Raw genomic sequence first — 15,117 nt, forward strand, 5'->3', positions numbered from 1 at the left:
TTAACGAAGAAAAAAACCCTCCTGTTCTGGCCCTGAAGCGTGCGATTGCCAGGCATCTCTCACACCAAGAAAGCTACCTCTCAACCCTGACCTGGGGTCTGCAGACACCCAAATTCACACCTTGCATGTCGTGATTGTTGAATCAAGATTCCCCCATCTTAACCATGCTATCCTCTTCACAGACTCTGGAGTTTTGAAAACAGCTATTGAATCTACTAATTAAGTTCACCAATTCTCCAGTCAGAATAATTTACACCAGAGGTATCAAACTCAAACTCAGATGAGCAGTGTGGAGCTAGTCCGCAGACCACACTGGACCCTCAGCCTGGCCATGCATTTTGGTTTTGCTCCAGCCACCACGGGGCTGTGCCACACTGCCCCATAGCTCCTGCTGTGTGCAGCACAACCCCAGAGCTGCATGTGGCTGCTTCGGGGCTGTGCCGCACATGGCCGTTGCTCTACCATTCTGCAGGCACTGCACAGGGCCATCCAGCACACCCCAAGACTTGTGAGACTCATGGGCAGCAGCAGGGGCTGGATGATATGGCTCTACAGGCCATACCATTGACACCCCTGACCTATACCTTTAAAATATGTTAGCAACTTGAATTATTCAGAATCTGTATAATCTGATTTCCTTCAAGGCAATAATCACCTTTCTGGAACAGTCCTGCAAAACAGTCTTTTACAGGAAATTTAGTAAGTGCTTTCTGTAGCAAAAGTGCCACAATTTTGACAATGTTCTCACACTTTGTTAACAGACTAATCACATTGTTTTTGTTTTATTGCAGTTGTGTTTATATATTATTTTTCCCCTAAAGATTGTAAACAAGCACAATCTTCTCATCGTTCTTTGCTAATACTTTATTTTGTTTTCTACACCAAACTATTTAATAGCTAGTGATCTTGTCTGACCATAAAATGTCATCTCCTCCAGTGGTAACACTGAATTAATTTACACAAGGCAATTATCTTCCTTGATTCTTTATAATTTATATGCTTATGAAAATCAACTACTGAACTAAGAACAAAGATTCGAGAACAACTAAGAACTCCCGGCTGCAGTGTCCGATCACCCAAGGAGGTAACTGAAGGTGTAAAGTAAAGGCCTGTTTCACTTAGAAATATTTTTTAGGAGTAAAATCTTAAGAGGATAGAGTGTATTCAGAGAGACAACTCATGTTTGAGGCTGGCCACTCTTGTCCAAAACCTGTGGAGTCACACAAAGTGAAGAAACAAAAGCCAGCAATTCAGGCTGCATGTAATCATACTCCCCACAGAAAGACTGGAAAGACCAGAAACTGCAAAAGAGCAATAGGGACGACATTGCATTAAAAACTGTCAGCCTCTCTAGTTAGAGCAGCATCCTTGAATGCACTGGTTCAAGGGGCTGAATGTTACCAGCACAGAATGTAAAACTGTCAAATTCAGCACCACTAGAGGAGGCTAGGAGTGCCAGTTTAATACTTTTGGAAGTACACGGAGCCACTTTAACTTGGGGGAATTGTCCAAGTACAATTTCTGTGCTGGATATTGCTCTGTTTGCTGTGGGGACTTGACTGGTCACTCATCTCCAACAGCTGACAGCAATATGCAACCACTTTAAAGAACCTGGCGTGTCTGTACTCAGGCTGCAGTGTTCCAACCCCATAGCGCACAGTTAGTATATAGACTGCTAGAGGAGACAGAAAAGGAAGAAAGAGAAAGAGTATAATAGTAAGGAGAGAGGACTGTCATGAAAAACCCAATTCACAGATTAAATCTTCAAGCTGAAAAGAAAGCCACTGTGAAAAGTGGTTCCTCATGGCAAAGCAGCAGCATATTTGGGCTGTGCTGCAGTCTCCAGATTATTAGAAAAGGCTGGAGCAAACCAATACATTTATGCTAGCAGTTACATTTGTCACAGTTATGGCAAGGGTTATTCTGCTGGCTAGTCCCACATTCAAGGGTTCTCCATATATAAGAAAAGATATACTATGTCCAAGATGCACAGCAGCATCTGAAAAATCAAGGAATGCCTATACAGTTTCCAGAGCAAACCAGAGACTACCTCTTACAAAAAAGGACCCAGTGGCGCCCACTTAACATGCCCAAGAGACCCTGGTTGAGAATCACTGACTTAGAACATGGGATTTGGTTTCCTGCTGTTATTCTCTTCACATATCCTTTTCCTTCCCTACCTTTTTTCTTCTTTCCTGTCTCTCATATAACTTTCAGGGCAATTTCTTTTGCAATTCTGCTATAAGCCTATGACCCAAATGGCAGGCAGAAAGTAATGCCTGGAGCAGCCTGATGCCAGTACAAGCTTGCCATCTCTGAGTTGCTAAGACTGTGTTAACAACAACAGTTATTACCATCCTAATACCATCTACAAGGCTGTGGTTTTCCTCTGTAAATGCTTTATACAGCTAAATGGGAAGACAATAAAGGATACTGTTACAATGAAAGACTTAATATATCAATTTTTCAGTCTTATTTCAATATTAATCCTTCATTTCTTATCTGTAATAAAAGGCTAAAATAATTTAAACACTGGTTATTGCCATGGGACCAAGTAGGTTGAATTACCTGTACTTGAAACCCATTTGTGCAATGACAAGGTCATGCTGACATCTGATTCTCTGTACACATTTATTCCATCTAAGTTAATACACAACTATCAGTGATCATAATTCAGAACATTATGAAGCAGGGATAAAAGTGGGAGGAAAATTTATGAAAAACAAGCACATCAAGAGCATAACAAGAATCAGGGGGAAGGAAGGAAGCTAGAGAAGAGGTCCACTACTAAGCTGTTCTTTTGATATAACATGTACATTTCTAATGTTAAAAACCTTCACCCTCTCAAAAAATTCTAGGTAAAAATATGCCTTGTTTTCCAAAGTATAGATGAAAAGATTTACTTTGCTAAAAAACTCTTACAGCTTGCATCCACACTGAAACCAGATGCTCTAGTTCCATTTTAGATTGCTTGGACAGCTCCAAAATGCTTTCTCTGTGCTCATGGCTGGTATAGGCAGAATCAGTAAAATCCTCTGTGTGTTCCAGGATGAGTTCCAACATTGTTGAAAGATTCTCCTTAGAGGGAAAATAAAGGTTCTCCCGTAGACCTTCCACCTTATTCTGAAAAGAAAAAAATGTCAGTTTCCTATTAATCATTCACATAAACACCAGAAAGGAGATGCATCACTTTGCACCTGCTTTCACTTTTCAGCATTTTTAAAGTACTGTTAGTATTTTCTGCTAACGAGAAGTTATTTAACTTATTCTCCATTTTGCTCCTTTACCCAGTGCCACCAGCAACATAGTCTGTCTTTGACCACTGAAACAAAACACCCAAATTAAGTACCATATTTACTCAACTCCAAGATGAGGACTTTCACATTTAACACACGGGGGAAAAAAGCCCCTCAGAATCAAGTACAAAGGTGGAAGGGGGGGGGGGAAGGTGGCTGTTGTGTGACTCCAGCTCCTACCCAGGATTGGAGTCACAGTTGCAGCTGCTGCCTGCATCTCCACCTCTCCCAGACACCTCTGCACTGCACCGTCTCCCCTGTGCAGCTGCTTCTTCCAATCTCCCCCACCCCAAGCAGCCTTTGCTCCTCTGCTTGCCCATCTCCCCCAGCCCCTCTTGCCCTTGGTCTGCACCAGCAGGCTCAATGCAACCTGTAGCCTGGGACACTGAATATGGCCCCAGCCCAGCCCTATAATAGCAGTGCATAGCCCACATAATTGCTACAGGGGGCTTGGCTGGGTCCATGCTCAGTGTAGGCTAGAACAGGAACACAGCCTGCTGGTGTGGAGCAAAGGCTAGGGAAGGAAAGCAGGGAACAGAGGCTGGGGGAAGGTGAGGGACTGGGGGGAGCGGGGGGCACAAGAAGGGACTAAACTGCTCGACCTCTTCGTACCACCTGCCACCCCCTGCAGTAGTGGGAGGAATGAATTAAAAAGTAACTCTCCAGTAATTAAATTCTATACATGGAAAATTATAACAAAAAAACTTATAACATTATCCATGTATAGAACCTAATTATTGGGGGCTCATATTTAATTCAGGGTCATTTTAGATTCAAGTAGATATGGCACATTTCAATGTTGGGGTTTTTTTTGTTTGTTCGGTTGGTTTTTTTACTATAACTGTCCTCACTGATGTCAACAATACGATTGACTATGCCCAATTCATTGTTGCTAAAAGCAAATTGGGATATATGATTTATTTTCTACACCTTCCTGCATTTGGTATTGTTACTTGCAGAAGTACTTTAAAATGTTTACATATACCTGTCATATTTACATGCAATTAAGTTGCATTTTGGGATTTCATAGACATTAGGGCTGGAAGGGACCTCGGGAGATCATCGAGTCCAGCCCCCTGCCCAAAGGGCAGGAAGTCAGCTGGGGTCATAGGATCCCAGCAAGATAAGCATCCAATTTACTCTTGAAGGTGTTCAATGTAGGTGCTTGAACCACCTCCGCTGGCAGGCTGTTCCAGACCTTGGGGGCTCGGACAGGAAAGAAATTCTTCCTTATGTCCAGCCTGAAACGGTCTTGCAGGAGTTTGTGACTGTTCGACCTCGTCATCCCTTGGGGCGCTCTGGTGAATAGACGTTCCCCCAGATCCTGGCGGTCACCCCTGATAAACTTATAGGTGGCCATCAGATCACCCCCGAGCCTGCGCTTTTCCAGGCTAAAGAGCCCCATGGCTCTCAGCCTGTCATCGTAAGATCTGTTTTCCTGACCTCTGATCATGCGCATGGCTCTCCTCTAGACTCTCTCAAGCTTCTCCACATCCTTTTTGAATTGTGGAGCCCAAAACTGGACGCAGTACTCCAGCTGCGGCGTCACCAAGGCCGACTACAAGGGGAGAATGACGTCCCGGGATTTGCTCGAGAAGCATCTATGGATGCACGCCAGCGTTTTGGTCGCTTTACTAGCCGCAGCATCGCATTGGAGGCTCATGTTCATCTTGTGGTCAGTGATGACCCCCCAAGTCTTTTTCTTCTGTAGTGCTAACCAACGTAGCACTGCCGAGCCTATAAGGGTGCTGCAGGTTTTTCCTCCCAAGGTGGAGAACCTTGCATTTTTTGGTGTTAAACACCATCAGGGTCTCGTCTGCCCATTTGCTGAGCTTGTCCAGGTCAGCCTGGATCACCCGCCTATCTTCTGGCGTGGATGCTTTGCCCCAAAGTTTGGTGTCATCGGCGAACTTGGCCAGTCCACTCCTGACTCCAATGTCCACATCGTTAATGAAGATGTTGAACAGTATGGGTCCCAGGACAGAGCCTTGAGGGACCCCACTGGTCACAGGGCACCATGATGACTGACTGCTATCAATCACAACCCTCTGGGTCCAACCACGAAGCCAATTTCCCAGCCAGCGGATCGTGGTGGAGCCAAGGCCACAACTGAGCAGTTTGGCCAAGAGGTGATCATGGGATACCAGATCAAAAGCTTTTCTGAAGTCAAGATATATGACATTAATCTCTTCTCCCTCGTCCAGGTGATAGGTCACCTGGTCATAGAAGGAAATGAGATTGGTCAAACAAGACCTACCCGCAACAAACCCATGCTGGCTATCCCTTAGAATGTTAACCTGGGCCAGTCCCTCAAGGATGGCCTCCTTAATAAACTTTTCTAAGACAGTTTATCATAGGAAGTCTAGCTTTGATCAAATACTTGTTAGGGCATAAAAAGTAAACGAGACAAGAACATTAGGGACCCAAGTTAGAATTGCAGAGGGCTAGAAAAAAACCCATCCCAACTGCCATCCTGTGGAATAAGCTATGGCAGAGCAGACTGGGAATTGCTTGACTAAGCCACCTACGTAATTAGAAACTATTCTCAAATGGGATGTGACAATTGGCAGCACTTACAGCAGGGCAAGATTAAATGATTAAACAGAAGGCTCAGCACAGAGCAGTTTCTTCAATTGATAGTTTCTCTTTTCAACCATGTCAGGACAAAGATGATGCCTTCCACATGTTTTTAATATATTAAAATGTTTAATTACTAATTATGATCCAGGAGTGTTCTTAGCTTATCTTCTAATGACAGTCATTTTAAGAAAACTTTGGCTGAGGCATGATTTTTGGGCAGCCTAATGGTATTTAAAATTGAGAGATTTAAAATGGTTTCAATGAAGCAAATAGATCAGGATACATTTTGATCTACAGGCTTGGATGATGTTGCAATATTAAGCAGATGTACTTTAGTTGCAGCAAGCTAATTATAGCCCCCTTTTGTCAAACTGTCTTCACTTTCTGGAAGCCTTGTACAAAACCTATTGTTAGAAAAATTCTTCTGTTCAATGAGCTGACTAGAAATGTGTTGTACACATTTATTTTTTATATTTGAGTTGTAGTGGAATAATTCTTCCAAGCTATAGAAAACGCAGTCTAAGTCGCACAGAATGGATCTTTGAAGCATTTTTTGACTGCCAATCATGTGGGGTAGGGCAGCTAATCCTTCTTCCCCATCTTGACCACTATTATTACTGTGGTATTAGCAGTTCTGAAACTCATTGGGATGCAATTTCATCGTTGCTATTAGAGGCAAAGCCTGAGTAATGTCCATTACATTATAACTCAGAGGAATAAAGTAACATGGTTCATGAGGTACAAAAAGAGAAGTAGCAGATGGGTTCCCCCATAATTTATCAGGCACGCTAAAAACTGACCCAAGTTGTGACTTCAATAGTAAAATAAATGGGATTTGGCAAACAGCTAGTGCCATTTCAGAATTTAAATGGCTCCTTTTCTCACCCATGGGTGGCTTATATGGTTCTGTCTTTAACCTTACCTTGAATTCTTTGATGCCAGTGTATATACTGAGAGGGGCCATGTCATTTTCTCCATTGGGTCTAGAGTCAGTTACAATCTCTATTACTTGCTCCAAAGCTAGTCTCATTCGATGAAATACTCCTTCTTTGTTTACACGAGCAGATTCACAGTCAGGATGTCTCAGACATGTCTTTAAAAGCAAATTTAACATTATCCAAAAGTGTGCACGTGAAGTATAATGAAAAGCAAGCATTGATTGCTATACCCACCCTTATGCAAAACAGTAAATATTTTCAAATTCTTTCAATTAACCTACTAATACTTTTCATACTTTTTTTTTTTTTTTTTTTTTAGCATTACTTAGGAAAGAGACTCTCCATAGATTCATTTTATGTTCAAATAGCTTTTGCTGCAAGCTTTACAAATGTAGCTAGGGAAAAGGGTTACTTATCTTGGCAACTACCACAATTTATTCTTTATCAGAGATAAAGAAAAAAAAGGAGAGAGAAAGTACCTACCTTTGAAGCAGTAAGCAGCATCATGGTACATTTTTCAAGAACAGCCCTAGATGCTGCCATTCTGGCCTTTTTCTTTTCATCCTTTAAATCCTAAAGAAAATGAAAGCATTTAATATTCTCAGGAGAGTAGCTGAAATTTTAACCACTGACAAAAAAAGAAAAGGACTGGCACAGGGAAAAATATCTTGCTTTTTTGGCTTCTTTATGTCTACATTCTGAAAGATCAATCTTATCAGAGAACTTATGGGGGAAGCACTAAGGTCCTGAAGGGGAGGGGAGCCAGGTGTCCGAGAAGGCTGGTTGCTTCTTAAGGAGACGATCCTCCAAGCCCAAAGGGAGGTAATCCCAACACAGATCAAAAGGGAGCAGGAGAGCACAAAAGCCCCCATGGTTCACCAAAAGCATCCAGGAATGTCTCCTAACTAAAAGGGAGGAGAACACCCAATGGAAGGGAGGGGCCATCACCAGGGAGGACTATACTGCGGTTGCTCGGGACTGCAGTGGGGCAGTCAGGGAGGCCAAGGCGGAGATGGAGCTGGGACTAGCTTCCCAGATCAAGGACAAGAAGTCTTTTTTTAAATACATAGGGAGCAAAAAGAAGGTACTGGGTAACGCGGGGCCCCTGCAAGACACGGTAGGAAATCTGGTCATCACACCAGATGACAAAGTAACCTATTTAACGACTTCTTTGCCTCGATTTTCCTAAACAGGGACCAGATCAGCACCCCCACGAAGCCCCCCTCAGGCCCCAAGGGAGGCGCACTTAGGCCAAGGGTCAGTGAGGATCTAGTCAGGGCACTTCTGGAGGGACTGGATGTATTTAAATCAGCTGGTCCAGACAATCTCCACCCCAGAGCGCTGAGGGAATTAGCTGAGGTCATTGTGGGACCCCTGGCACGGCTTTACCAATCTTAACCAACTCATGGTGCTCTGGTGTGGTGCCAGAGAACTGGAAAAGGGCCAATGTGGTTCCTATCTTCAAAGAGGGAGGAAGGAAGACCTGGGGAACTATAGGCCAGTTAGTCTTACCTCAATCCTGGGTAAGCTTTTTGAGAAAATTATTCTGGCACATGTCCATGAGGGGCCAGCAGGGGAGTTTCTGCTTCAGGGCAATCAATGTGGGTTCATTAGCAGCAGGTCCTGTCAAACCAACCTGGTGCCCTTCTACGACCAGATCACCAAATCCTTAGATGCAGGGGTAGCAGTGGACATAGTCTTTCTGGACTTTCAGAAGGCCTTCAACACTGTCTCCCACCCCGTTCTCATTAAGAAACTGGGGGACTGTGGTGTTGACACCCACACAGTTAAATGGGTCACCAACTGGCCAGAGGGCCGCACCCAGAGAGTGGTGGTGGATGGGTCATTTTTGACCTGGAGGGATGTGGGCAGTGGGGTCCCCCAGGGCTCAGTCCTCAGGCCCGCACTGTTCAACATCTTCATCAGTGACTTGGACGAGGCAGTAAATAGCACCCTGTTCAAATCTGCTGATGACACTAAGATGTGGGGGGATGTGGGCACTCTAGAAGGGTGGAATAGGCTGCAATCGGACCTGTACAGGTTACAGGGGTGGGCAGATGAGAACAGGATGGGTTTCAACACTGACAAGTGCAAGGTGATGCACCTGGGGAGGAAGAACCAGCACCACACCTACAGGCTGGGGAACTCCCTTCTTGTCAGTACAGAGGCAGAAAAGGATCTTGGAGTCATCACTGACTCCAAGATGAACATGGGCCGGCAGTGTGGGGAGGCAGTCAGGAAGGCCAACCGCATCTTATCATGCATCCACAGATGCATCTCAAGCAGGTCCAAGGAGGTGATCCCCCGCCTCTATGCGGCACTGGTCAGGCTGCAGCTGGAGTACTGGGTCCAGTTCTGGGCACCGCACTTCAAGAGGGATGTGGACAGCACGGAGAGGGTCCAGAGGAGGGCCACTGGCATGATCAGGGGGAGCAGGGCAGGCCCTAAGAGGAAAGGCTACGGGACCTGAACCTGTTCAGACTCCACAAGAGAAGGATGAGGGGAGATCTAGTGGCTTGTTACAAACTAGTCAGAGGGGACCAGCAGGCACTGGGGGAGCCCCTGTTCCCCCGAGCGCTACCAGGAGTGACTAGAAATAACAGTCACAAGCTGGCAGAGGGTAGATTCAGATCAGACATCAGGAGACGCTACTTCATGGTCAGGGCAGCTAGGATCTGGAACCAGCTTCCAAGCGAAGTGGTGCTGGCTCCTACCCTGGAGGTCTTTAAGACAAGGCTAGACAATCACCTTGCTGGGGTCATTTTACCCCAGTACTCTTTCCTGCCATGGCGGGGGGGGGGGTCGGACTAGATGATCTGCTCAGGTCCCTTCTGACCCTACTAACTATGAAACTATAAACTTCTTGGAGCAATTTACTCAGAAGAATTAGAGATCCTTTAAAAATATGTATGGATTTGCTTAATTAATTAATGTATTACTGACAACATCCATCCTGGGCAAAAAGGGCTGTTTCTTTTTACCATTAATGTCACTGGTCTTCCAATTATGTACTCAGAAAGCTCCCACTCTCAATTCTCTCATTCCAAAGTGTTCTTCTGTAGCCCCCAGGTTTCTATCTGTTCAACTGAGTTCAACGGAGAAGGGCCTAGAAACCCATAACATTTGACCTCTTGCCTGCTTAAGTTGTAAGAACATGTGCAGTTGCTGCTCCAGTTTTGGCAGGAAGAGTGGAATGCCTGACAGGTAACTGTTGCTAACAGGATCAAAGATGACTGGTGATAGGTGAGGTGAATGTTGCAACTTGAATGACTGACAGGTCCTACTGGCAGTAGAGAACAACTGGACAAGAGCTGCAACCACCCTGGTGTGATTGGAGGGCGTCAATGAGTTGATGAAATCAGGCTGTCTGAGTTTTTCTTATAATTCAGAAACAATGCAGCCAGAAGTGGAATGGAATGGTGTATGCCCTGTCCCGGAGCATGGGCTTGGAATTGGTGTGTGGTTGTGGTGTGTCTGTACTTGTTCCTGTGGGTGTCTATTAATAATCTGTTTCCCCTCTGTGGTTGGATCTGTGACTGAGAAAAGGAGACGGCCTCTGCATAGCTTGTTTGTATCCAGTGTTTGTCCCTTGCGACAGCTGGGTAGGGAGGGATTGTGGAAGAGAAAGCGTGCGAGAGCTAGCAAGCGAGCGTACAAGCAAGTGCAAAAGAGCAAGAAAATTGTCTGTCAGTGTATGACTGATGTTTTGGTTCTTGCCCACCTGTCATCTCAGCCCAGAGACAAGATGAACATATTAACAGTGCCACTGCTCGCCTTGCTCACCACACCAACTGCATGGGCCGTGTACCCCAGCAGTTCCAGACTGAGTGCCAGTTAAGAAAGATTGATCTTGTAAATATATTGTTAGTTTGTCGTTACCCTATTCTTGTTTGTTCTTCTTTGTATTTTTCCACTGTTCTACCCACCCCTAATTCAATAAACCCCGTTCAATCTTAACCAACCATTAATCTTTTTTTTCCTATACTTCCACTGCTTGTGGAAGCTGGAGATTTTAGCAATGGTGTCAATTTTAACTCTTTCCTGCCCCTTTCCTCGCTCCTAATTAGGCCACCAATTAGCAATATTTAGGCCTCATCCAACACTCCCACCTAAACAGGTAGACAAGATTTGACATTTCTAATGTGGAAATGAAGCAAAATCCTCACAACAAGCAAAGAACTGTTGGGGACAAGAAAGCAGATTCAGGACATTCTTATACAGGAGACCCTTGCCATTTGCAGGGAATACATTCCAGAGATCCCCGAGAATGGCGAAATCTGCAAATACGTCAGGAGGGCAGTGGCAGCAAGCACGGAGCTCCCGCAGATACTGGCAGGGGCGGGGGGAATGTAGAAAAGCACTGCAAGAGCTTTCAAAAAGAGAGAGCGTGGTTTCGAATATTCACGCTGCAAATGGTGAAGGTTTCCTGTACTTCATAAAACAGCAAACATACAATACAAACCCAGTACTTGCTTTCTCTATCCAGGTTTATTTTGAAAAAAAATTATCCTACCGCAAGAATAATTTGAATTACTACTTAAGGCTGCTGTAATTGCTTTTTTGAAAAGAATGTGGTGCTTAGGAATAAGCAGATGAGAGTGCCATGACTATTTTAACAGGCTCACAACTAGAAATCTATCCATCTTGCAGAAAAAGGAGAAATGTCAGGAACTCCCCAGGAAGAGTCTGTCTGTTATTGATTTCAAATAAGAGTTCTGAACAAAGGAAGAAATTAGGGCGTCAGGCTGGAGAGACGAAAGCAAATGCATCCCCTTAAAAGTGCATCACAAGAGGAAGGAGACAAAATGAAGCACTCCACACTTGATCAGAGTTCAGTTGCCAACTGTCTTTTAATCTTTAGAAAAGTGGGATTGGAAAGGACAACTGGTGACAGAGTCCAGTCCATGCTACATCAGGAAGTCACATTTTGAGGTGTTACTGGTAACAAGGAAAAAAGTGAATGGGGATAGGGGGGAAGGAATGTAGTGATATACATGCTTCAGAGAACAAAACAAAGCCCAGACGGCAGTCATTGCAGAGATTTTTTTTACAAGTCAAAAAGGTTTTGAAAGGTTCTGGATATAGATTCTTGGCTGTACCTCAAGTCACTATCTGTGCCAACCAGCAGTCAGCAGGCTACCAGGGTCCCCCTTGCACTGCCTGGAGTCTGCAACATGGGGTCCAAGCTGGTGGGTAGGGCCAGTTTGGCCGCCTGACTTGTGAAACTTGCAGTTTCCAGGGGAGGTTTTGCTCACAACCTCAAGAAGCTTGTAGCAGTTATTGGTGGGATGCCCACAGCCTGTAAATCCTGTATTGCTTGCTGTCATTGCAGTAGTTTCACTGCACCTCACAGGCAAAGAAGAATTCTATGACATTCTCCATCAGCTTCCAATCATTTGACAACTGGTAACGAAGTTTCCTCTGCAGACTTTGTCAAGCAGAGTACTTCTCGTTGAAAGGGAGCCTTCTTCTTTCCCAAAGTGCAAAGGTAGCTCCTGGAAACTTGGGCTGGACCATCTTCTCCAGCCACTGGAGAGCATATACGGAGGGGCTGCCTTCAGCTACCCCAAACAGCTCCAGTCTTTGGTACAGGGTCACAGGAAGCAGGGGCAGCATCAGTGCAAAAGGAAGCATGTTAGAAAATTAGGGGGACAGTGGAGAATCCCTGCTGTGACTCCTGCCAAGGGAACCAGCTACTATATGCCACCCACCCCAGACACTGGGAGAGACAACTGGGAGCTTATGGGGAGAAAACTGCTAAGGGACCTCCCATGGGGAGCCCAAACACAACCCAATACTACTGTGGCCCTACAAACTGAACTCCAGGCTGAGTTCATGGAGGGAGGCTATCATAGGGCCAGGAATCTGTTCCCTGTCCTGGAGCACCTGGCATAGGAACTTGCTATCCTAGGAGTCATGCAAAAGTAAATAGGCTTACAAGATGGGACACAGGACACAAAGATGTGTTGAGGTGCTCAGCACTATATTGTAATATCACAAAAGGTTAACAATGGAGCTTGTTGCATTGTTGTCATTTCAAGGTCAACACCTACTCCAAGTGGAGCTCCCTCAGCAGCAGGTACAAAGATCCTAAGATCACAGCATAAGACTTCAGCATAGTGTCACCAGTATAACAGAAGACACAGAAAGAAGGAGATGCTGACTGACTGGCATGATTGGATGGGATGGCTGTTGCTGCTGCTGCAGAGGGCCAGGATGGAACCTCACCAAAACTGGTATACTGACTTGGTGAGGTGGGGCATCTTTCAGGCCAGACAGAATGCAGAGGCCACCAGAAGCTACTGAATGTAACAAAACAGGCCATGGAGGGCCTCCAGATGAAGGGAGAAACCCAGCACATCCACATTGGGCACAAAGACAGAGGAAGCTTCTCTATGTTGCCTCATTTGTCCATATTCATCCCCCCTAGACTCTGCTATACTCACCCCTATTCCCAGGCCAGTACTCAGGACTCCCCCTGGTTTGCAGGTAGTATCACACAGACCAACCTCCATGGTATCCTGTATGGCAGGCATTAGCAATGTATGTTCCACAGACCAGATCCAGTCAACAGATCCACTGGATCTGACTCATGAGGCCAAAGGATCATACTGGGGCTCAGCAGTGAGGAGTTATAACAGGGCCAAAGAGCTGAAAGCTGTACTTGTGCCACTGAAGCTTCTCCCCCCACTCTTCTCCTCCAAGGCTGCAGCATGGGCACAGCTTCCAGTGGGAGGGGAGCTGTGCTGAGACTGAGCAGCTAGAAGCTGTGCACATGCTGCCGCCACTTCTCTTGGCTTTACCCAAGACCTACTTTTATTTGTATAACCACTTTGTTTTTATGCTGTATTTCCCTTACTCTAAAGTCTACATACAACATTTAGATTACAGGAGCTCCAGGAAATTTAGATAATATGCTCTTTGCAGCCAAGACAGTAAAAAAAAAGCTGCATCTAAAATCCACATATGCTATTTGTGCTAGAAAAATAATTTCAACTCTCTAGCCTTACTGCCACATAGGACGGATGAAATGTGTTCTACAACAAAGGATCATAATCCTCAGTTACCTTTTTAAATCTACCACATTTGCTTTCATTATTGTCATTTCAAAAGGGTATTTGGTATACTAATGACATTACTTGCACAATTTTGGTTGCATCATTTTTTATTTTTTTAGGGACAAAAAAAAGTTTCATAGTAACTTATTGTTTTAAATTTATCACTTTGCCTACTTAAATCCCCTGTGGAAGAAAAGTATTGAGAAAATCTCTTAAATAAAAACATTGTTCAAGTGAACAATTCTTGTATTTTTAAAATATATTTTGTTTCAAGGATTGTACATATGTGTATAATCTGGACTAAACAAAGGCTGAGTGAAATGATGAGCCAAGTTTAAAAAGTAACATTTATAAAAAGCTCTGAAGTAAGTGTAAGAAATAATTTTGAGATGCATATGAATATATGACCCTGTAATAATGGGATTCAACTAAGTAGTAGACTCCTTTACATACAGACCAGCTTTATAGTTAAAAATGCAGTGAAAATTTCACATAGTCACTGACCACTGCCCCAAACACCAAAATATATAGTCATGATAGATGGACTCTCCAATTATTCATAGGGACACAACACTGTAGATTCAATCAAGGGTTACTTGCACAGTGATCAAAATTAAACAACAACAAAAAAGTCTTCTATTCACATATATTCTGGAGACTATAAATCATTGTCTCAGTGAAAACTGCAACCCATGACTTAAAATAGGATTAGCAGAATATGAACTCAAAAGTAGAGCTGCATTTAGCAAAGATATCAAGAGTAATACTATGCACAATAGCTGTAAGAATGGACAACCTGGAAGTAGTTTAGCAAAGGTTCTCACATTTGGTATGAATTCTGTTTGTTTTTTTCCCCAAAGAAGAATGAGAACTTTTAGCTGAGTTTACATGAGCATGAGTAAAAATGGGAAAGAATTCTCAACTCCCAATGAACCTAGAGCCAAGGGGGAGAAAAGAAGATGCCATAGAACCATATCCCCTTTAAAGTTTTAGAAAACAATTCTTCCCTGAAGAGCTCGAGCTACAAGGCAGAGCCAAAGCAATTAATTTGAAATGACCAAAAATTCCAGTTCAGAGTTATCAACAACAGCTCAGAAAAATAAGTATAAACCAAAAGCACTGTTTGCACTAAACACCATCTTTAATTTGGTCATATTATATTTCACTTCACAGGCTTCTAAATTTAAAATAAAAATATTATACTAAAAAAAGGGAGATTTATGACTGTATAAGGACATGGGCAAA

At 44.0% G+C, this 15,117-nt stretch overlaps 1 protein-coding gene across 1 annotated transcript in view; it reads right to left on the bottom strand.

Moving 5' to 3' along the window:
- The window catches only part of CTNNAL1 (catenin alpha like 1), a 126,177-nt gene that overhangs the window by 44,938 nt on the left and 66,122 nt on the right, over positions 1-15,117 (bottom strand). The window contains 3 exon segments of the mRNA XM_090039092.1: positions 2,923-3,123; positions 6,799-6,969; positions 7,298-7,387. Coding sequence (XP_089895218.1) covers positions 2,923-3,123; positions 6,799-6,969; positions 7,298-7,387 — 462 coding nt within the window.

Source organism: Crocodylus siamensis, chromosome 3 (assembly GCF_052110815.1).
Source record: "Crocodylus siamensis isolate JL-2025a chromosome 3, ASM5211081v1, whole genome shotgun sequence".
In the NCBI taxonomy this organism is placed as follows: domain Eukaryota; kingdom Metazoa; phylum Chordata; order Crocodylia; family Crocodylidae; genus Crocodylus; species Crocodylus siamensis.